The sequence below is a fragment of the Temnothorax americanus genome, unplaced genomic scaffold (genome assembly GCF_048541705.1).
Source record: "Temnothorax americanus isolate GAGA-0224 unplaced genomic scaffold, ASM4854170v1 Scaffold65, whole genome shotgun sequence".
NCBI classification, from domain to species: Eukaryota; Metazoa; Arthropoda; class Insecta; order Hymenoptera; family Formicidae; genus Temnothorax; species Temnothorax americanus.
This window is the reverse complement of record NW_027509787.1, coordinates 46,292-71,500: the sequence shown is the minus strand read 5'-3', so window position 1 is coordinate 71,500 and position 25,209 is coordinate 46,292. Positions and strand designations below refer to the sequence as shown.

Here is a 25,209-nt window from a genome sequence, read left to right as displayed (position 1 = left end):
AAATGACGATTTTCCGGAGGAAGAAAAATCTCATGCTTTTGTTGTTGTAGATCCTGCTGATGTCGTAAACTCTGCTTCTGTTGTTGATTCGCTTCTCGATCGTTTTTCGTCATTGGATAAACTCGTTAGAATATTATCTTATTGCCTTCGTTTTGTTAATCGACTCAAGTCGAATTCACCTCACAGAACTCTTGTTGTAGACCAAGTCGAATTCCATTCGACCCTGCTATACCTCGTTAAAATTGTTCAATCTTGTCGCTTTGCAGAGGATCTCGATAGATTGAAACGCAATCAGAATTGCTCCAAACCTCTGCGACAACTCGCCCCTTTCGTGGACGCGCGCGGAGTCCTCAGGGTGGGCGGTAGACTCACGCACTCCGCAATATCTCATGAGGCCAAGCATCCCGCGTTGTTGCCCGGTAAGCACCGGCTCACGGAACTTATAGTAGAGCGCACCCACCGCCTACACTTGCATCCGGGGCGTCGAGCGTTGCATTACCTACTACTGCAGCATTTTTGGATTCTGGGGGCCTATCAGGCCATCAAACGTTGTTTGTCGCGTTGTTACCAATGTTTCCGGGCGAACCCGCGTACTTTGCAACCGCCCATGGCGGACCTACCGCTCGACCGGGTACGTCAGGCCAAACCCTTCTCAATCGCCGGGTTCGACTACGCGGGCCCCTTCTTCGTATATAATCGTCGTTCTCGCGGGGCAACGCCGTTCAAGGCGTACGTGTGAATTTTCGTTTGTTTTACCACAAAGGCGGTTCATTTGGAACTTGCTTTTTCCTTATCTACAGACTCGTTTTTGTCGGCTCTGAAGCGTTTCATCGCTAGGCGCGGTCGCTGCTCGCGGATCTACAGCGACTGCGGCACCAATTTCGTGGGGGCTCAGCGCGAGCTCGTCAGCTGCATGGAGGCGGCCTCAGGGCGAGAACAAATCCAGTGGTCCTTTAACCCTCCTTCCGCGCTACACTTTGGTGGCCTCTGGGAAGCGGGGGTTAAGGCGACCAAGACTCACTTAAAACGCGTGGTGGGAGCGCAGATCCTGACGGTGGAGGAATTCAGTACCCTCCTAGCACAGGTAGAATCCATCCTGAATTCCCGACCTTTGTGCCCCACCAGCTCGGATCCCCACGACCAGGGTGCTCTCCCCGGGGCACTTTATCACATTAGAGCCGCTCGTAGCGGTTCCCTATCCCGACCTAGACCCGGTGCCGATAGGCAGACTCGATCGATGGCAACTGGTGCAGCACATGCACCAACAATTCTGGAAACGGTGGCATGAAGAATATCTACACACCCTCCAGCAACGACCAAAGTGGTTAAAGCCGGCTGACGCGATATCAAAGAGCACGTTGGTCCTTCTAAAAACCGAAAACGCCCCTCCTCTGGCGTGGAGACGAGGGCGCGTCGAGGAATTGCATCCGGGTCGTGACGGGGTCGCCCGGGTCGCTACGGTGAGGACGGCGGATGGCCTCCTTAGTCGCCCTCTGGTGAAGCTGTGCCCTCTGCCGATGGACGGCTCACCGGAGGGACTTGCTCAAACATAGAAAATACGGTGTATTTTGGTGGGCGGTAATGTTTGGCGCACCGCCGTGTATCATAGTGTAAATAGTAGTTAATTATAAGATTGATTTCGTGTTGTCGTTTCACATTGATTAATTATACCGGGTTAAATTATCGCGCCTATTAGCGAAACGTCGGTGGATCGCGATTAGTACACTTGTCGATATCCGCGCGACTCACCCGACTCGTGCTGCCCGCCCACGGGTGGCATCCCCAATTATGAGAAGAATTCGGTACTCGCTCGCGCCGTACTTCGCAGGTGCGCGAGCCGGAGAACGCCGAAGAGAGACACTCACCAGTCGATCGTCGTGAAGCTCACACGTTACCGTTTTTGCATGTGCAAACTCGGAGTGCTCGGTCACCTGTCGCAGACCACGAAGGCTTAATCGATCGATATCCTGCCTATCTGTGCCTGCTTGCTATACCTGCCTGTCCGTGCCCGCTTGCTATACCGGACTGTTGCATGCTTTCGCCTTGCACGCCAGAGATCTCGCCAACGGGAGGACGACGTCGACACCCAGGAGGCGCCGGGCAACGACACGGTGAGTCGCCTCGCATTTTTGATATTCGCTTGCTTGCTTCGCTTTATTCGCTTTCGCGAGGGCACGTGCCCTCTGGTCCTTCGAGAAATTTTGTTGACCAATCGCAAATCCGGGGAGCGCCTCATACCCCCCCCGTGCAGTATTTCTATTTTTTCATAATATACTTAAAAATTATTGCAAGGGCTTGTGAGTGTGCGAAACAATTGATACTATAAGGTTCATTGGTCATATGAAGTTCGCACACGTCAAGCTTGACATCCTAAAGGTCACAATGCATTCTGAAAACGATACCGTGCAGGTTTGTTAGCGTATACGTGGTGTCACAGGCTGGAAGGTATTTTTTATGTTTTGGAAGTAAAATTTGGAAAATACAACATGCCCTAATAAGCTCTAATCAGGAAATGTAAGTGTAATTAGTGCTATAAACATTCCGTTTAATAGTAATATAAAATTGTACTTATAAACATTAATTATAATTAATTTAAGTTGTCTATTATTTGAAAAAAACTTGATTTTTAAAAATTCTGAAAATCAAGTTTTTTTTCAAATAATAGACAACTTAAATTAATTATAATTAATGTTTATAAGAACAATTTTAAATTACTATTAAACGAAATGTTTATAGCACTAATTACACTTACATTTCCTGATTAGAGCTTATTAGGGCATGTTGTATTTTCTAAATTTAGATTTTCTAAAATTGTGCTTATGCTATCGGAGAGGAAACACTTATTATAAAATTGATTATAATACCAAGACAATTATATATAACGATTTCAGATGGTACGACGGCATTTTATTTTTTAAGTTAATGCTGAATGGAAAAGTCTATAAGCATATTGCGGACAAGATGATGCCTAATCAGGATACAGCCACGAAAAAGAAAGATATACACATGGCAGGGAAATTAGCGCTATTCACAAGCTTTGTAAGCATATTTAATAACAACGAGGATTCTTTGAATTGAGCTTTGTCTTAAAATAGCATCAATTGAAGTGAATCCACTGCTGAGTGTAGAAATTATACGATTTTATGCGTCACAACGAATAGACCAAGAGGAATGCTTTTTCCAGTCGATGGTTTCGAATGTTGCTAACGTATCTATTTCATTGCAAATGCATTATTATGAAATTATGATCGGTAGTAAATGAGAGATATGTGAATTAAAAAGATGTGTACATTACCCAAACAATATCTTTGTATGATTACAAACTATCTTCATCTAATTTTTTAGTGACAATATCCGAATAATTTGCGTTAGTATTTTTTTGTAAAAAAAATATGACGATTATATTACAGTACATCTGATGATTTTAACATAATTATAGAGGTAAAGTGTGTAAATTGTTATCGTTCCATCCAAATGTAGCTTTTATAGTATCATTTATTGTATCGATACTTTAAGCTGTTTATAAAAAAAAGTAAAAAGTATTTTAAGACGAGAGAAATATATAGAGATAGAAAAAGAAGAAAGAAGGAGAGAAGAGAAGAAACAATATAGAGAAATGTATAATATATTATAAAAATATTTATTATATTGCAAATATATTTTTAAATTTATATATTAGTTAACTTCTTTATCAAGAGACACGGTAGTGTCTCGCGCCAAGTACACGCGGAGCGAGACCGACCGTGACTCTTTTACGCGACGCGACGAGTTGCGAGTACCCGAGATGTTGAGATCTCGATAACGAGTGAACGGATCAAGTTCTAAGTAGGCTTGATCGATAGCTTGGGGTCCAATTAGGGGGGGGTTTCTCTCATAATATTCCGCTACGTGCCCTACGAGCGGAGATATTGCGACGCAAAGTCCAAATGTGAAAATTTATTTTTAAGATACGTCTCCTAACGCTGCGATCTATTATGACGTCATCAGAGAAACGTCACTTTCATTTTTTCGACGCTGGCGGCGCAGGTATCGCCAGTTTCGATATCGCGCGCGTATTTCAAAATTAGGTCGATAAACTTATCGGTCAGGAGGAAGATTTCTATTTAAGTAAAAATTAGGTATATATATAATAAATATTGAGTCAACGGAAAAGTAGGTTCTCTATGCTTGGCAGAAAGTGCCGCTAGGGAATTTTTAAGTCGATTCTTATGAATCAAGCTTGAATTTGATGTCTATGTATCCCAGGTTGCCGATGACAAGGTCTCCAGATAGTGCGCTTTATAGTTTTCGGTGTCCAGGTGTAATAATACGTTGAATTCGATGTCTACGTGTCCCAGGTTGCCGATGACGAGGTCCACATAGTGCGCTCCGTAGTTTTTGGTGTCTACGTGTATTAATATCTTGAATTCGATGTCCACGTGTCCCAGGTTGCCGATGACGGGATCCAGATAATGCGCTTCATAGATTTCGGTGTCCAGGTGTAATAATACGTTGAATTCGATGTCCACGTGTCCCAGGTTGCCGATGACGAGGTCCACACAGTGCGCTTCGTAGTTTTCGGTGTCCAGGTGTAATAATATGTTGAATACGATGTCTGCGTGTCCCAGGTTGCCGATGACGAGGTCCACATAGTGCGCTCCGTAGTTTTCGGTGTCTACGTGTATTAATACCTTGAATTCGATGTCCACGTGTCCCAGGTTGCCGATGACGAGGTCCACACAGTGCGCTTCGTAGTTTTCGGTGTCCAGGTGTAATAATACGTTGAATGCGATGTCTACGTGTCCCAGGTTGCCGATGACGAGGTCCACACAGTGCGCTCCGTAGTTTTTGGTGTCTACGTGTATTAATATCTTGAATTCGATGTCCACGTGTCCCAGGTTGCCGATGACGGGATCCAGATAATGCGCTTCATAGTTTTTGGTGTCCAGGTGTAATCGTACGTTGAATGCGATGTCTAGGTGTCCCAGGTTGCCGATGACAAGGTCCACATAGTGCGCTCCGTAGTTTTTGGTGTCTACGTGTATTAATACCTTGAATTCAATGTTCACGTGTCCCAGGTTGCCGATGACAAGATCCAGATAGTGCGCTTCATAGTTTTCGGTGTCCAGGTGTAATCGTACGTTGAATTCGATGTCTAGGTGTCCCAGGTTGCCGATGACGAGGTCCACATAGTGCGCTCCGTAGTTTTCGGTGTCTACGTGTATTAATACCTTGAATTCGATGTCCACGTGTCCCAGGTTGCCGATGACGAGGTCCACACAGTGCGCTTCGTAGTTTTCGGTGTCCAGGTGTAATAATACGTTGAATGCGATGTCTACGTGTCCCAGGTTGCCGATGACGAGGTCCACACAGTGCGCTCCGTAGTTTTTGGTGTCTACGTGTATTAATATCTTGAATTCGATGTCCACGTGTCTCAGGTTGCCGATGACGAGGTCCACACAGTGCGCTTCGTAGTTTTCGGTGTCCAGGTGTAATCGTACGTTGAATTCGATGTCTAGGTGTCCCAGGTTGCCGATGACGAGGTCCACATAGTGCGCTCCGTAGTTTTCGGTGTCTACGTGTATTAATACCTTGAATTCGATGTCCACGTGTCCCAGGTTGCCGATGACGAGGTCCACACAGTGCGCTTCATAGTTTTCGGTGTCCAGGTGTAATAATATGTTGAATGCGATGTCTACGTGTCCCAGGTTGCCGATGACGAGGTCCACATAGTGTGCGCTCCGTAGTTTTCGGTGTCTACGTGTATTAATACCTTGAATTCGATGTCCACGTGTCCCAGGTTGCCGATGACGAGGTCCACACAGTGCGCTTCGTAGTTTTCGGTGTCCAGGTGTAATAATATGTTGAATGCGATGTCCACGTGTCTCAGGTTGCCGATGACGGGATCCAGATAATGCGCTTCATAGATTTCGGTGTCCAGGTGTAATAATACGTTGAATTCGATGTCTACGTGTCCCAGGTTGCCGATGACGAGGTCCACATAGTGCGCTCCGTAGTTTTTGGTGTCTACGTGTATTAATATCTTGAATTCGATGTCCACGAGTCCCAGGTTGCCGATGACGGGATCCAGATAATGCGCTTCATAGTTTTCGGTGTCCAGGTGTAATCGTACGTTGAATTCGATGTCTAGGTATCCCAGGTTGCCGATGACAAGGTCAACATAGTGCGCTCCGTAGTTTTCGGTGTCCACGTGTCCCAGGTTGCCGATGACGAGGTCCAGATATCGCGCTCCGTAGTTTTCGGTGTCTAGGTGTAATAATACCTCGAATTTGATGTTCACGTGTCCCAGGTTGCCGATGACGAGATCCAGATAGTGCGCTTCATAGTTTTTGGTGTCCAGGTGTAATTGTACGTTGAATTCGATGTCTAGGTGTCCCAGGTTGCCGATGACAAGATCCACATAGTGCGCTCCGTAGTTTTCGGTGTCCAGGTGTAATAATATGTTGAATTCAATGTTTAGGTGTCCCAGGTTGCCGATGACAAGGTCCACATATTGCGCTCCGTAGTTTTCGGTGTCTACGTGTATTAATACCTTGAAATTGATGTCTAGGTGTCCCAGGTTGCTGATGACGAGGTCCACATAATGCGCTTCATAGTTTTTGGTGTCTAGGTGTATTAATAACTTTAAATCTGAACGGGTGCGTTCAGCCGATACTCCGCTAGCCTAGCAATCGTGAGCAGTTGCTCGTTTTTGCTCGTTTCTTCTTTTTTTAATCCAGTAAGTCAAAAAAGAGGAAACGAGCGAAAACGAGCGACTGCTCACGATTGCTAGGCTAGCAAAGTATCGGCTGAACGCACCCAATGTAGGACACGTAGATATCGAATTCGAGGTATTAATACATGTAGACACCGAAAACTACGAAGCGCACTATGTGGACCTCGTCATCGGCAACTTGGAACACGTGGCCATCAAATTCAAGGTATTAATACACCTGGACACCGAAAACTATAGAGCGCGCTATGTGGACCTCGTCATCGGCAACCTGGGACACCTAAACATTGAATTCAAGCTTGATTCATAAAAATCGACTTAAAATTTCCTTAGCGGCAGAATTAAAATTATGTCATGACATAATAAAAATCGCTGAATTAAAATTATGTCTAGACATAATAAAAATTGGACAAAAATTATGTTTAGACATAATAAAAATTGAATGAATTAAAATTATGTCTGACGTAAAAATAATTTTTGGAAAAAGTTGGTAAGAAATAATTTATACAAGCAACGTAATATACATGCATATTATACATAAAAGCAATGTCCGGCAATGTGTATATATATATATTTACAACTTCAGACACATTTCTTTATAAGGTGTAATTTTTTTTGTTAAGATTAAGATGCGTAACACTACAAAAAGGCGTGATATCCGTACAAAATTACCTTTTTCAAAAAAAAGGTAAAAAAATGCGCCAAGTACACGCATAGTAGTACATATGTATTATGTTGTTACCTCGAAAAAAACAAAGTGGTAGTATTATACCTCGAAATAACACCTTGTACATACTGTTTATACAATGCGTAATACTACAAAAAGGCGTGATATCTGTACAAAATTACCTTTTTTAAAAAAAAGGTAAAGAAAGGCGCCAAGTACACGCATAGTAGTGTATATGTTGTTACCTCGAAAAAAAAAACAGTGGTAGTATTATACCTTAAAAATCTAAGTAACAAGTGGTAGACGAAATCTTTGTATCTTGAAAAATCTCGAAAAAACCTACACAGTGGTATCTTCACCTAAAAAAAAAACAAAGTAGTAGTATTATACCTCGAAAAAACCTAAGTAACAAGTGGTGGACGTAAGCTTTGTATCTCCAAAAATCTCATCACAAAATTACGTTACCTTATCAAAAAATGAGTCGCGCTTCAAGTGATCTATTATTACAATTACAAAAAAGAAATGATATCTCTTTTTAAATTACAGCGCCAATTACAGAGAACATACACTGAGAAAAAAAATTTGTCAATCCCAAGAAATATTTAGTCCGATACGTTCAACTAAACATTTTAGTTAGTTAACTAAACATTAGTTGAATTAATTAATTCTTGATTAAAAAAACGAAATAAATTGTTGAAACAACTAATATTTAGTTAACTAACTAAAATGTTTAGTTGAACGTATCAAACTAAATATTTCTTGGGATTAACAATTTTTTTTCTCAGTATATTTTTCGAGATACAAAGATTACGTCTGCCACTTGTTACTTAGGTTTTTTCGAGGTATAATATTACTACTGCTTTTCTTCGATTAGAATAAAAAATTGAATCATGAAGAATTACACAGAGGTAACAGTACAAAATACAAATATTTTATTAAAATATTTAAACCCAACAAGGGAATACAAGGTATTTAAATACAAAGTTTATATATGTATTTTAAAAATTTAATCGCATCGCAAAGAATTACAGAGGTAACAGTACAAAAAATAAAAATATTTTATTAAAATACATAAATTTTTCTTGTCAAAAACNTGGCGCTGCTAGACCTTAAAATTAGGTCAGCTTGGTGTGTGTGTGTGCGAGCGAGTGGGTGTGGGCGATGTGTGTGTGGGCGATGTGTGTGTGTGTGTGTGTGTGTGTGTGTGTGTGTGTGTGTGTGTGTGTGTGTGTGTGTGTGTGTGTGTGTGTGTGTGTGTGTGTGTGTGTGTGTGTGTGTGTGTGTGTGTGTGTGTGTGTGTGACGGTGAATAATGCGGCTTATTATTAAGTATAGGATAAGTTAGGATAAGTTTAGATTTTTAAAGCGATTAGAATTAAAAGTATAGAATAAGTATAGAATAAGTAATATTTACATTTGTAAAAGGTCTCTCTCTCTCTCTCTCTCTCTCTCTCTCTCTCTCTCTCTCTCTAGCAGCGCCAAGTTTTTTGACAAGAAAAATTTATGTATTTTAATAAAATATTTTTATTTTTTGTACTGTTACCTCTGTAATTCTTTGCGATGCGATTAAATCTTTTAAAATACATATATAAACTTTGTATTTAAATACCTTGTATTCCCTTGTTGGGTTTAAATATTTTAATAAAATATTTGTATTTTGTACTGTTACCTCTGTGTAATTCTTCATGATTCAATTTTTTATTCTAATCGAAGAAAAGCAGTAGTAATATTATACCTCGAAAAAACCTAAGTAACAAGTGGCAGACGTAATCTTTGTATCTCGAAAAATATACTGAGAAAAAAAATTGTTAATCCCAAGAAATATTTAGTTCGATACGTTCAACTAAACATTTTAGTTAGTTAACTAAATATTAGTTGTTTCAACAATTTATTTCGTTTCTTTAATCAAGAATTAATTAATTCAACTAATGTTTAGTTAACTAACTAAAATGTTTAGTTGAACGTATCGGACTAAATATTTCTTGGGATTGACAAATTTTTTTTCTCAGTGTATGTTCTCTGTAATTGGCGCTGTAATTTAAAAAGAGATATCATTTCTTTTTTGTAATTGTAATAATAGATCACTTGAAGCGCGACTCATTTTTTGATAAGGTAACGTAATTTTGTGATGAGATTTTTGGAGATACAAAGCTTACGTCCACCAGTTGTTACTTAGGTTTTTTCGAGGTATAATACTACTACTTTGTTTTTTTTTTGAGGTGAAGATACCACTGTTTAGGTTTTTTCGAGATTTTTCAAGATACAAAGATTTCGTCTACCACTTGTTACTTAGATTTTTTTAAGGTATAATACTACCACTGTTTTTTTTTCGAGGTATACACTACCCCTCACACATTAATTTTAATATACGGGGTGTATCATTTTAAGTGAATAACAGATTCGTTGATTTCTCTGTAAAAGATAAACATCATGATACATGTTTTTCACAGAAAGAATACACTTGTTATAAACATTTCATTTGCATGCATTGCATTTTTATATAAATAATATGTAAAAATGCTATGCAAGTGTTGAAAGTGTTTATAACAGCAAATGTATTCATTTCTGTAAAAAACACACGTATCATGTCCATCCTTTACAGAGAAATTAACAATTATAGGGGTATATTGAAATTAATGAACGGTAGTGTATACGTTCAAAAATTATGTATTTTATATCTCGTGCTTAAGTTACGAAAGTTACAGAAAATAAAGAAGAGAAAAAGAAGAAGAAGGAGATAGGAGAGTTGAGAGAAAGACTGGAGAGTATAGAGAGGGAGACAGATGGAAGGAACGAAGGGCAGGGAGAAGTGAAAGAGGAATAAAAGTGGGAAATACGAAAAATCGAGGAGGAAATACGAGGAGAGCGAGAGTAGGAAAAAAGAGAGTGTGGTGAGGCTAAGGGGAGGGGAAAAAGAAATCAGAGAGGGTAAAGTGGGGAAAGTAAAAATGAGTAAAAAAGAGGAAAAAGAGGGGAGAAAAAGAGAAGGAAGAAAGAAGGAAGGAAGGAACAGGAAGAAAGCTTAAAGATAGGGCAGATAGGCTTTTGGAATGTAGCGGGAATGAAGGGAAAACAGGAAGGGTTTTGGGAACAGATAAAAGAGTGGGATGTCGTGAGGTTAGTGGAGACGTGGCTGGATCAGGAGAAATGGGAGAAGATGAAGAATAAGGTGCCAAAGGAGTTTAACTGGAGTATACAGGGTGCAAAGAAAGAAAGAGTTGGAAGAAAAAGAAGAACAATAGGTGGAATAATGATGGAAGTCAGAAAAGAGTTAAAAGAGAAAGAAGAATGGGTGGAGGAGGAGGGTTTAATGATTAGAGAAGTAAGATGAAAGAAGGAGAATGGAGATTAGCAACAGTTTACGTAAACGGCAACTTGGACAAGGTAATGGGTAAGATAAAATCGGTAAAAGAGGAGGTCAGGAGAGAGGAGAAATGGATAGTGGGGGGCGATTTTAATGCGAGAACAGGGGAGAAAGGAGCGCTGAAAAATGAAGAAGAGGGAGTTGAAAGAAAATCAAAAAATAAAATGATAAATAGGTAGGGGAAAGGGCTGATTAGATGGGTGGAAGAGGAAAAGTGGAAAATTATGAACGGAACAAAGGAGGGAGATGAGGAGAAAGAGGTGACTTTTACAGGAGGAAGGGGGAAAACAGTGATCAATTACGTAATAGGAGAAAAGCTTGTGAAAGAGTGACAAGATTGGAGGTGGGGTGTAAGCTAGATTCAGATCACCAATCAGTAGCAGTACCGGTAGACAAAAGGTCGATTGTGATTGGTCAATTTCTTACGGCTTAGAGATTAAATATTCTTTAAAGCAAGGTTGTAGACCAGCACTTAAGATCTATCCAGAGAAACTTGCATAGTTCATAAACATAAGCATAAGAAAATTGATTTGTTTATATACATGTGCATAAGGAAATAGATCAATCCATTTTCATATGCATATGTTTATGTACTTATGCAAGTTTGTCTGGATAGATCCTTAAGCGGGGAGCACACACTTCTGCACAACGCATAATGCGTAAGCATAAGAAAATTGATTGATCTATACACATGTGCATAAGAAAATAGACCAATCAGTTTTCTTATGCTTACGCATTATGCGCTGTGCAGAAATGTGTGCTCCCCGTTTTAGGATTTCTAGAGGTTAACCGAAACTCCATAAGCGCATGTTTTGACATATGCGTACTCGTCGTATATGAAATAATAAATATTTTATAAACATACATGTGATATTGTGACATGTAATTAAAATAAAAGTAATAAACAATTATACAGTAACAAAGTGAGAAAACTTGTATTATAAAAATAAATAAATAAATGTATAAATGTATGGATAAATTATATAATAAGATAATAAGAAATTTATACTGGTACTGTAATAAATTGACGAGTGACGAATTACGTATATTACAAATATGTTACTATGTAATTTTATTATTTTTGCACGAACAACAACATTATAATGAACAGCACAAACCTTAAAAGTTATATTATGTATACACATATATAATGATTAATTATTATTGCTCATTAAATGTAGTTACTCGTACAAAAATAATAAAATTACAAAACATATTTGTAATATATGTATGAATTTTTATTACTTTTATTTTAATTACGTGCTACAACGTCACATGTATGTTTTTAAAATATTTATTATTCCATATATGGTGAGTATGCATATGTCAATATCATATATGTAATATTCTAAAGGCCATTGCATGTACAAAAATTTTAGTAGTAATCGCAAGGCTGTAAGAAAATTGACCAATCACAATCAATTATTCTTTGACCGCAAGGAAAATTATTGACTATGTTTAGTTAGTTTTCTTACGGCCTTGCGATTACTACTATAATTTTTGTACGTGCAATGGCCTTTAAAACTCAGACACAATAAGAAAAATAAAGAATAAAGTAAAGAAATAAGGAAGAAGGCATATGTTGCATCTCTTTAATGTATACGGGTACTGAAGTAAGATGCATTCTTTTATGCCTTTATCTTATTCTTATAATAAGTTTTTTTATTGTGTCTGAGCTTTAAAGGTCATTGCACGTACAAAAATTTTAGTATTTCAAATTTATGTATTTTATTTTTTTATGTATTTTATTTTATTTTATTTTATTTTATTAAATAGGTTTAAAATGTTCAGCAGTATGTGGACATTGCCATGGCCAGACTTGCCTTAACGCAGCACCTAATATATATAATCAAAGAATGCTATGTCAGCTACGAAGATGAATCTCCAGATTTCTTGGCGGAAACCATAGAAATTGATTTGCTTTATTAAATAAAGTATAAACTTTATATTTTTATGTGTTAAATAATTATAATACTTCCAAACTTTTAAGTGATATATTATAAATGAAATAATAGAATAAACGGCGCGCGCGTAGCGCGCCCCCTTGTGTTGTTCTAGTAAATATTAAATAGTAAAGGTGAGAGGATACATCCCTGCCGAACCCCAGCACGAGCTTTGAAGTCTCCAGAATCAATTCCATCCACCCAGACTGCCGCTGTACTCTCTACGTACAATTTCTTTATGAGGTATACCAGGTGTGATATGGCATGCCCTTTTTTTTGTAAGAACTTCTCACAGTTTGCTCCATTTTACAGTGTCAAAAGCTTTTCGAAAATCAACAAAGCATATGTATAGTGGGTTGTTAAATTCTCTGCCCTTCTCTATAATTTGTCTCAGTATATGCATCTGCTCCCGCGTTCCTCTTTCCTTTACAAAGCCAGCTTGTTCGGGTGCGATTTCTCGATTCAAGTACACGCTTGCAACCTGGTATTCAGGATGTGCAGTAGTACTTTGCTGGTATGGGATATGAGAACAATTAATCTGTAGTTGTTTATACATTTCTTGGTTGAGCTTTTTTTATATAGTGAGATGAACAAGGAGTGAGACCAGTTTTTGGGCCATTCACTGGTATCCCATATTCGAGAGCAGATGATGTGCAGAATATCTACTCCAATTTCTCCCATATCCCTGATTACTTTGATCGGCATTTCATCCGTTCCTACTGCCGTGTCTTGCTTTAAATGTTTAATCACAGCTCGTATTTTGTCTTTCAAAATTCCGGGTTTTCGTTCAGAGTCTGCAGTAATTAAGATGTGGTCGGATGCATCGCAAGTATCAGCAAATAGAGACACGCAGTACTTCCGCCAGACCTCCACAATTTCCCCAATCTCTGTAACGCAGTTATCTGCAGAGTTTGTCAAAAATAAATTACTACTTATTTGAAAATTAATAATTAGTGACAAATAATTACTATGTAACAGTATAATTATATTCCCTTCAACATCGACGCGATTCGACTCGTCGGGAGTTCTTTTGGCGTATATATGATATTGTTATTCTGTATAAATATGTTATGTTGATGCTTAGAGTGACTCAGGCGAACAAGAAACGTATTATTTTGAAAATCTTAAAGACGAGATACGGTATAAAGGAACTATCGGTGGGAATGAACAACCCGTGCCAACAATTGTAAGGGCGAGAAGAAGACAACGATATCAGCCACACTTAGACTCAGCCCATAAGGACGCCAAACCAGCTGTCGCCGGAAAAGCCGGAAAATTGACGGGGCTGCCCGAATATCATTAGGCGAAACTAACGAGACGCGCACGCGCCAGCTATCAAAGCGGCCTAAGCTGGGCCTTCGCCGGAGCACCGGATTGCCGGAAAGCTCACTCTCCGGAAAGCCGTGCTAGCTCACCATATTTGTAATTCCGGGAGTCGTTCCCCCGAGTAGTCGAACCGCTGTTCCTTATTGAATTGTGCGATACTAAACGTCGTACTTCTCGTCACTGAAGTATATTAATTATTATATATACATAACAATAAGAATGTGTCAAGAAGTTTCTGTCGGCAACTGTGAGTATTATAATAAATCTGTATTCTCTTGCCTGAGCCATAATTATATAATTTAACCATGCATATAATGTCAAATATCTGAATTAATAATAAACGAAAATCTAATTCAGTCATATCCGAGGGTCCCTCCGACCATTCACCCCTGAGTTTTGTTGTGTACTCTTTTGCTAATTTTGTAAAAATTTGCTGGCGCCCTGTAAATATTTCTTTTGTAAACTCAGAGCCCCGATGGCTACGGATCCGGCTGCGTCGGGTGAAGACTGTAATATGTATAATTAATAAATTATAAGATATAATTAATGATATAATACATTGGTAAAAATTAATAAAATAAAACAACCTGTCTCAACTAATTTTTTCAATAATGAATGATCAGTCTCCAGGTACAAAAAAAAAATATATATAAAACATTAACATAATTGTTTTTTTAAACCGCGTTTAACTGCAATAATTAAATTATATTAAACCAATTAATAATTTTTAAAATAAGTAATTTACTTGAGACTAAAAATTCTGTAAAATTCCTGTAGAATTTGTAATTTATTGCATATCCCCGCAGGGTTCGCAATCTACTACCAGTACTATCCTTCTCCTCTTACTTTAACCCTTTGGACCAACGGCTTAACGTCTCTTTCCGAAAGACGGAGCCCAGTTTTCTCCGCACAAGAGCCTATCTTGCACGGAGGGGCGCAGCTATCGGAAAAAAATTCCATGCTTCATGGCTCTAGTGGACTCGAACCTGGTTCCTCAGATTACGAGTCTGGCGCTCTACTACTAAACCACACTGCCGCCCCCTATTTACTTGAAACTAAATATTTATTATTGAAAAAATTGATAATTATTTTCTACTAGTTATTAATTTTTAAATAAGTATTGATAGTAATTTATTTTTGACAGATATTAATTATTTTAATAATAAAGAATTAATTTCTACTAATTACCAATTTACAAAAAAATTAATTTATTTTTATCTAAATACTAATTTTCACGTAACTAGAAAATTTTCTCTGATTCTACAAATTACCAAATTTTTTAAGTAATGCGTAATTTACTTATACTTAAATATTATATTTTATGTATGTACTTAATAAGTAATTTTTTGTGACTAATTACTAATTTGCTAATTCAATAAAAATTTAATTTGTTTCCCTGCTTAGCATTACAAAATGCGTGATATCAGTACAAAAGTACCTTTTTCAAAAAAGGTAAAAAAAGGCACCAAGTACACGCAATGTATTTTGTAAATCCAAAAATCTAACCTAAATGAGGTAGTAGCTTTATTTCTTAAATTCTCAACAAAATTATTTAACAACATTGCGTTACCTAACTTAACCTAAATAATATGTTATTTCTAAAAAATATATAAAATTATTAAATTGCGCCAATTACAAAGAGAATATATAAATTGCTTTGAAAAATAATTGTTGTGCAACTACTTTTAAAAAATAAAACTTAAGTGGTACCTACATATCTTTGTGCTTCCATTCAAGGGTTTTTGTACTCCAATCTAAGTAGTAGCTTTAATTCTCCTTAACAAAATTATAATATTACAAAGAATCATTTTAATCACAAAGAATTAAAAAGGTAACAGTAGAAAATAAAAATATTTAATTAAAATAAAATAACTTTTTCTTGTAAAAAAACTTGGCGCTTCTTTTTTACTCTCATCGCATTCTTCTCTAAATTATGATTATTATTTTTTTTATTTAATCAAAAATTTCAGTACTTTATTAAATTTCGAGATCTAGCAGCGCCGTCTTTTTACAAAAAAAATTTATTTAGTTTATTTTTCATAAGGATACGTCGGGATCGAGATGGGAGATCAATCGCGGTAACAGAGACAGATCACTGATTAACTTCACTGCGGATAGATATATTTACGTTACAAAGCTCGCGTGTATATCGCCGGTCGTGATCACACGGATAGTACGAAGCGGAAGTTGCGATGAGCGCAACGGTCGCCTTTTCGTCGATATACATTCATCGCGAGATATCGATCAAACTCCCGATAATCATGGTCGACACGACGCCGGATGGCGCCACTCGGACTGAGTGGGCGCATGCCCGCGGGAACTTAACTTCCCAACAATTTTAATTAAATATTTTTATTTTCTATTGTTACTTTTTTAATTCTTTGTGATTAAAATGATTTTTTGTAATATTATAATTTTTTTAAGGAGAATTAAAACTACTACTTGGGTTGAAATAGGAAGACCCTTGAATAGAAGCACAAAGATATGTACCACTTGAGTTTTATTTTTGAAAAGTAGTTGCACAACAATTATTTTTTAAAGCAATATATATATTCTCTTTGTAATTAGCGCAATTTAAAGATTTCATACATTTTTTTGAAATAACATATCATTTAGGTTGAGTAGTTAGGTAACGCAATTTTGTGATATAATTTTGTTAAGAAGAAATAAAGCTACTACCACTTAGGTTGGATTTTTGGATTTACAAAATACATTGCGAGTACTTGGCGCCTTTTTTTACCTTTTTTGAAAAAGGTAATTTTGTACTGATATATTATACAAACATATTTGTTATCCTGCGCTACTGGACAACAAAATCTCGAGACCATGGCAAGATAACCACGTTGTTACATGTTCGTATTTTTGTTATTACCAAACAAAATATACGATTAACAGAATTGTAATGGGCATTATTAACACATAGAAGAAAGTTGCCTCTATTATATTTGTACAGGCAGTCACAACAATTAGTTGTCTGAGAAGTTATAATAACTTCAAAATTCTGAAATATGGGTCATGTATAACCCCGATCTCCCCTATAGCTAGACAATAAATCTTGCCTGCACTCTAGTTAGGTAACATATGTATAGCGCTCGTGACTTGCTTCGCGCGTGTACACTTAGTGTGAGGCACTACCTTATTTATTGATTTGCCAACAAACATTTATCCTTTTTTTATTTTGTTTGATGTTGTCATTTAATAATCTCTGCGTTTCTATTTCATTAATATGAGCTTATTTATAGAACTCCATCCATAAATTTGCTTTCGGTAAAAGTCAACGTCTAAATTCGAATTGGACATTTAAAACATCTTCTAATTGTAAGATGAGTAAAATTGAGTAATGATATAATAACGAGCAGTTACAACAGAAAAATGAACATAATTTTTGTTAAATTTGGGTAAGACAAAAATATTTATATGAATATCTAAAATTATTTTTTGTTACTAAATTCACCGCTAAAACTGCGCCTGCATATTAAGCCGTATCCAGACCAAGCAAAGGCAAATAAAATGAATAACTTGCTTCAATAATTGCGAATAACACTGTTCGCACTCATTGAAGCAAGTTGTTCATTCGTGTTTGCTCATCATGCTTGCTTGATCTGGAAAAATGCATGTACAACCAGGGATCTGCATAATGATTTACAAGTTAATAATACAAACCGAAAGTACATTCTTAATTTGCCAACACATAATAAATGAATTAATTATTAATAATACAAGTTTTTTTATATGTTATTTTACTAATATTATTAACTTGTAAATCATTATGCAACAACCCTCAGAGCAGACTGGAGTCACATGGGTGCTTTCTAACGAAGATAATAGTTACTCAAATCAGCTGTAACGGATTTTTACTATTAAAGTGATATTCCATCATGGGACTTCTTCGTAAATGTTTTTACATTACGTTGCAATTTTTAAATTCTTGACTTATTGTTAGATTTAGGTTTTAATTTTAATCATTGACTTAAATTACAATTACTATTTTGCCTTCGCTATCGTATTTATATCAACGCTTTAAATGTGATCTATAATGGTTTATTATTAATATTATTATTATTATTATTTTTTATATTGTTTTGTAATTGCTCTGAAAAAGACCAAGTCGAAACGTAAGCTTACAACAATTATAAAATAAACGAATTGCTCTAATAAAGTTAATTTCTTTTAACAACTGATTATTACTCGATATCTGGTCGTTTTTTCTGTAATTAGCTATTGTTTTTATCGGACGGATATTATTTTTTAAATTTTTTTTTATTGTATAATATACAACCTTGATATAAGATCAAGCTATAGGTAAACCCGGTTTTAAAAAACCCAGTAGATATGCAAAAAATTAAGATTGTACTTTCTAAAAGTCGAAGAGTGAAATATTACTCAAAACGAGTGAAAAACAAGTATTGAAAAACGAAAAGTGAAAATTGAGCCTGTGCATTTCGAGTAATTTGCCACTCCAAGAAAGAGTAAAATTTTGCTTTATAAGTTGGAGTGAAATTGCATTCCATTTGAGTGAAAGGGGATTCTTTTCGAGTGTCCTTCTATCCAGAAGATCAGTGGCCATAAGAGTGAATTATATCAATGTACAATTTTGAGTGGAACACTCTGTTAGAGTCATTTATCAGTCGATCTTTATAGTGAATCGTGATTCACTATATATAGCTTTAGAATAAGATCGTATCACTCAGGTGTAGTAATCGCTCTAAAAATTTGAGTAAAAAATTTGCTCCTATTTTATGAGTGCCCGCAAATAGAGTTATAACCCTTCCCTTTGGAGTGATTATCGCAATCACTCTAATCTAATATATTAGTAGCGAAACCAATCTATGAGATTTAGAGAGTATGAATTTCAGTTACGATCATTTAAAAAGTCTCAAATAACTCGAGTAAGAAGGAGAGGGAGAGAAAAATTAACAATTAAGTACGTTGTACTGGGCGCGGAATTCTTGCTCCATCCTGCTGAGACGGCGCAGTTCCCATGAAAGCTCGAAGGCCGTTAAAAGTGGGTCTCTCGATGAAAGCGCGATTAGAGATGACGAAGTGAGCGCTCGGTACGCATTTATTCGAGATTGCGAGTGTCGGAGGGAGTCCTGTTCGCTGGAAGTGACGCACTCGTCACAACCACACCTACAATAAAATGACAATGCCGCTTCCTCTCATCTTTACATCAAGGATCATTAAATTATACAGGAATAAGTATTAAAAAATTAATATAAAATGCATTAAAAAAATTTCAAGTCGTTAAATATTTTATCTAATTTAAAAGGCAAAAATAATAAAATAGTACATTGAGAACTGTTATTATAAAGTACGTTTCATCCTTTGTATACCTTGCATCGTGAGGTGTTGGAAGAGTCGCACCGCGATCTAATAGCAGTTTCAGTATTTCGTAATTATTTTTATGAGCTGCCAAAATCAACGGAGTTATATCCGACGTAAAATTTGATGATGAATCTGCAGCTTCCCAACTCTGAAATAAAATGTGAAAGTATTGTGTTTGAATTTTTGTAATCAATGATTAACTCATTAATGAGGTGTATAATCGTTACACAGGAAGTTTTAGTTAAATCATAATTGTCTTGTTTCAAAGTCTAAGATTAATACTAGAATCATTAAATAGATAATTTATACTAATATTTTGTACCCGAGAAATCTATACCAATCCGCTATTTTTACTGAAATATTTTATATTTATTTAGAAATAATGATAATAATTTTTAAAAACATAATTAATTTCTTAAATAAACTTTAACAATGTTGCAATCTCAATGTTGTATTTTAATTATTTAAAAAGTTTAAAACAATCTCAACACTTATTTAAAATACGTACATAGAGATAAAAGTCTATTAAGGAAAAATTATTTTTTTGATAAATAAAGCTGCTATTCTCGATGTTAAAAAAATTGTTTTATGCAAATGAGTATACATAAAAAATATAAATCTTTTTGATTTTTTTAATTTAAGAAAGATATTTAAGAATGTATTGACCGTACAACCCTGCCAAAAGTTAGCTTTCAATAAAAAATTACTAAAATAAAGACTTTGCATGTATGTCAAACTCAAAATTTTTTATATATTAGAAATAATTACCGTTAATAATTTGAGTATGATTTTTTGTCATTTAAATAATTTTATATTGTTTAAACAATTAAAAAATAAAAAAAATTTAGCAAGAAGTTTTGAAACTTAAAATACAAGATTAATAATGGATATGTTTTACATATAAAAAAAAGTTTTATAAATATCTCATCGTTTTTATTTATATTTAGAGCAAAAATGTCGATTCTCTAATAAGAAATAATGTTAATTATAATTTTATCAACTTTAAACTTGATAACTCTTAAATTGTTTAGTAAATCACTTACAAAGTTTTTTTTATTTAAATTTAAAAGATACATCTTAAAATTTCAGCCATTTCTGAATATATTTGAAATACCTCCAATACATCCTTAAAATCGTTATAACTTAGCAACCGTTTAGTGAATTCGTTTCAACTTTTTTGCAGCACATCAGGAAGACTAAAAGAACAATCTCACAAATTTTTGTCGATTTTTCATTGTTTTGAAGATATAGCCAATACATTCTTAAAGGAAAAAATAAAATTTGAAGGCACAAAAAAACTCAATTGAGATATAAATCTTTTATATATTTACCAAAGAAGTTTATATAAAAAATTTTATACTTTGAAAATTGGCTTTCTATTGGTTAAGGTTTCTATTGAAACTATTTCTATTAAAGATATGAAAAGTCTTAAATCGCTGTTAGAATTAATAAAAAAAGATGGGACAAAATGATAGTATTATCAAACTCACGTAAGGTTGCTCTGGCTTGTGTATTTTTTCCTCCCATTCCAGTAGGACTTCCACCGCCTCCACGTACTCCTCTTTAATGGCATGCAAAAGTGCATCCTGAAAGATACATGCATTATGGTTTTAAGTGTTTTACGCTTTTAGGCGTCAGGATGTAGCTAAGACATTTTGCAACGTAAATGGTTAATAACAACGTCACTCATAGTGGCTTGTATCGTTTTGTACATGGAAGAAACTTTATACGTCAACAAACATTTTTTTTATTTTTTGCCTTATTTTTTTATTATTGTTTAATAATATTTTTGCCTTGATAATTTTATTGTTATGAACTTCAGCAATACATTCGCTTTTTATAGAAATTGATGATATTAATACGTTTAGCAGCGTCCAAATCTGAATGAAACATTTTGAACACTTTCTGTGAGAATGAATACATGGTAACCTAAAATGTACCAGATATATGCACAGAACTGTTATTAGCATATCCCGGTAGACATCGATTATGGTACATCAGCGTGATACGTATTATCAGCAATAATTAGGGGAGCGGCTGTCGCGCATAATTTTCATGAGAGACATCGTACCGTTTCGACCCCACGATATTTACCTTCACTTCAATTCCCAATTCGAGCAGCAGCTTGATAAGCTCGATATTTTCATTTTCAATAGCGGCTATCAGCGCCGACCGATTTAATGGATCGACACAATTGATATTTAATATCTCCGGGTGATCTCGATTCTCCTCGATTAACCTGTTTGGTAAATTATACAACAATTACTATATCTTTGTTATTAAGACAATATATCTATTCAAAAATATGTTTAAAAAATTTATTTATAATAATAATTATGAGAATCTTATCTCAACACATTAATCTTCACAAAATCCGTTTTGACAAAACTTGCTCCGTTAAAACTATATTTTACTCGCAAGCAAAATATATTTTATATAAATCTTATTTTTAATTAACACAATGCATATATTATTATATTAATCGATTAATTGATTACCAACTGTAGTCACGTTCTTCTTTAGTTGAATTTCTTCAGTCAATTGAAATTAATACTTAAAGAAAGCATTTCAGTAAAAAATATCAAAGAAAAATTATTAGTCATTATAATTTTCCAGCTAATTTTTAATATCGTGTATTTTTGCGACTACAACTCAAATTTAAAAAAATTCTTAGTTTTATTTGTCTAAATATTAACTTTTATACATTTAGATATACTTTAATTTTAAATATTTATTTAATATTGATATATAAATATGTTATAATTATTAAAATATATATATTATTTATAATATTATATTAATAATATATATATTTATATTGTAATATTTAATTTAGAGTAACATTTTTGTACATAAAAATTTAATTTTTATGCCCAGCTTATTGCCATAGGTATCATTGAATAGTGATTAAAGTTAATTAAAATTAATTAAAATACTATTTGCGATTATACATTATTATTTTAATAAATTTCATGTTGATAACATTAATCAAGAGACACGGTAGTGTCTCGCGCCAAGTACGCGCGAAGCGAGACGCACCGTGACTCTTTTACGCGAACGCATGAGTTGCGAGTATCCGAGATTTTGAGATCTCAATAACGAGTGAACGGATCAACTTCTAAGTAGGTTTGATCGATAGCTTGGGGTTTGATTTATAAATAAGAGTCTTTTTTTTTTGTTACGTGCCCTACGAGCGAAGATATTGCAATGCAAAAACCAAATGTGGAAAATTTTTTTTTAAGAAACGTCCACGTCGGACAAAAATGGCGGCTGGTGTGTCACTTTCCCATTTTTGACACAAGAGTGCACTCGTGCACTGTCGCAGTGCGTGACAGTTTTTTACAACCTAGAAAAGGATAAGTGTAAGTGTGTGATAGTCGTGACCGTTGCCCCGTCGTGACAGATAGTGAAATATATATAAGTATTGACCGTAAAGAGCTGATGCCGAGAGATCTTTAAGAAGGAAGGTGTATCTACAAAATTGTACAAACACGTACGTATATGCTGCCTTGTAAAAGTTGTCAAACTGTATGTTTACGCGAGCGTTACTTCTGTAGTAACTTACGATAATTTATGCCGGGATTACGATGAATTTAACGTAACGGGACGCGACGGACGCGAAGTAACGTAACGTGAACTTAAGAAATTACGATCGCCGTAATTTAAAGATAACCTTAATCTTAACCTTCTATTCATACCAAGCTGTCAAATCATTTCTGAAATGCACGCTGCTTCACGTTACGGCGATCGTAATTTCTTAAGTTCACGTTACGTTACTTCGCGGTCCGTCGCGTCCCGTTACGTTAAATTCATCGTAATCCCGGCATTACTCGTTTACGCGGGATGAATTATCATAAGTTGCTACATAATCTCCATTTACGTGGAGGAATTATCGTATAAGTTACTACGGAAGTAAAACGCTCGCGTAAACATAGTATACGTGACAGATAGTGTGTGTGTGTGTGTGTGTGTGTGTGTGTACTACGTTTACGCGAGTGTTACTTCTGTAGTAACTTACGATAATTTACTCGTTTACGCGGAGTAAATTATCGTAAGTTACTACAAAATCCCGTTTACGCGAAGGAATTATCGTAAGTTACTACAGAAGTAACGTTCGCGTAAACGTAGTGTGTGTGTGTGTGTGTGTGTGTGTGTGTGTGTGTAATTAAAATTATTTATATTTATATTATACATGTATATAATTTATTTAGTATTTATAGGATGATCTCTCGGCAGCAGGACGAAAAAAGCGGAAAAGCGACAACAATATTTCGATAGATTCGATAGATCGTATGGATGACATGCCCTTTTTAGAAGAGGATGTAGGCCAGTCATATTAGACATCGAACCTTCCAATTACTCTTTTCAGGTTCCAACTACCATGAATCGTTTTAATTTAAGGTGCTGTAAGTGGGATTAATTTTGCTTCGCATAATTAATGCGCATTAAAATGTTATTAACAATATTATCAACAAAAAACGCAATTTTTTTTATTTTTTCTCAAATATCTCGAAAACTAAGCAAGATAGGGTAATTAATTATACGTACCTTTTTTGTAGAGCGTAAAATTATCTACAATAATGATCTGAACAACATTTATCGTCAAGTCAGTCGTTTAGCTTGCACGCGCCGTCAAAGTCCGAGACTCGGATCTCGAAAACCCTCAATTTCATCGTTTTTTTGATGTTGCGTCGGTGATTTTTTTCAGTCATTTAAAATGGAATTAAAAATTTCCAAAAAATCACACATCATCTGAGAACTACAAAGAATACTTTTCAGGGTGTAACCGATTTTTTAGACCCTTTTTCTTTAGTTTGTTCTATGTAAGCAAAAAATTTTGATTTTTTGGATTACTCTTAATTTTTTGCTGTTTTCAGACCTTAGAATTTATTTGAGACAAATTTTATCGTATGCATCTTGTTGTGGACGAAATTTGCAAGAAAAAAGGACCCTTGTATTTTCTTCGTACGACGAACGCTGATTTTTTTATTCACGCGCAAAGTTATCTAATATTGCGCATAGGTCGGATAACGCTTGTTTTACACTAAAATAATTATTTTTTATTAAAATTTACGTAATTTTTCGCATTATTATTGAACCATATTGCAAAGCCGTTTTCAACACATTTTCTCATGTTTACTTATTTATTAACAAATTGTTTATTTAAAAATTATTATAAACAATTAGAAAAACATGTTATAATCGTTGTACTCGTCGTCTCATATCAACTCGAAAAATGTTTTTGAAAAATTTATTCATATTATTTACAACATTTTTATTCAAACATACAGGCAGTGCACCTTTGACTATTTTCCACACCACCTCTGAGGTAAAGTCAATGGTGCGTTTTTTTCCTTAAAAAAAAACCCCCCGAATTTACTGAAAAACGTACGACTTTTTGACGATCTTGAGGCAAATGTTAATATTCATCAACATCTGCGTGTTGGATAATTTTAGTATCCAAGAAATGTCAAAATAATTATCACATAGAAAGGACATATATTCAATGCTTGTGGATTAGGCCTACAGGGAAAACCACAAAAAACGCACCATTGCATTGGCTCAGAGATGGTGCGAAAAATAATCAAAAGATGCACTGCATGTTTGAATAAAAAAATGTTATAAATAACATAAATAAATTTTTTAAAAACATTTTTTGAGTTGAAATAAGACGACGAGTACAACAAATATAACATGTTTTTCTAATTGTTTATAATAATTTTTAAATAAACAATTTGTTAATAATTAAGTAAACATGAGAGACGGTGTTAAAAACGGCTTTGCACGATGGTTCAATAATAATGCGAAAAATTACGTAAATTTTAATAAAAAATAATTATTTTAGTGTAAAACAAGCGTTATCCGACCTATGC

The 25,209-nt window shown here is 35.3% G+C and overlaps 1 protein-coding gene across 1 annotated transcript in view; it reads right to left on the bottom strand.

Annotated features, from left to right (window-relative positions):
- The window catches only part of Trp (transient receptor potential), a 207,921-nt gene extending 183,027 nt beyond the window's left edge, over positions 1 to 24,894 (bottom strand). The window contains exons 1-5 of the mRNA XM_077421230.1: positions 24,887 to 24,894; positions 21,431 to 21,575; positions 20,827 to 20,922; positions 19,345 to 19,484; positions 18,940 to 19,141 (exon numbers count right to left, since the gene is read on the bottom strand). Coding sequence (XP_077277356.1) covers positions 18,940 to 19,141; positions 19,345 to 19,484; positions 20,827 to 20,922; positions 21,431 to 21,575; positions 24,887 to 24,894 — 591 coding nt within the window. The remainder of the gene's footprint in view (positions 1 to 18,939; positions 19,142 to 19,344; positions 19,485 to 20,826; positions 20,923 to 21,430; positions 21,576 to 24,886) is intronic.
- Between the last annotated feature and the right edge of the window lie 315 nt (positions 24,895 to 25,209).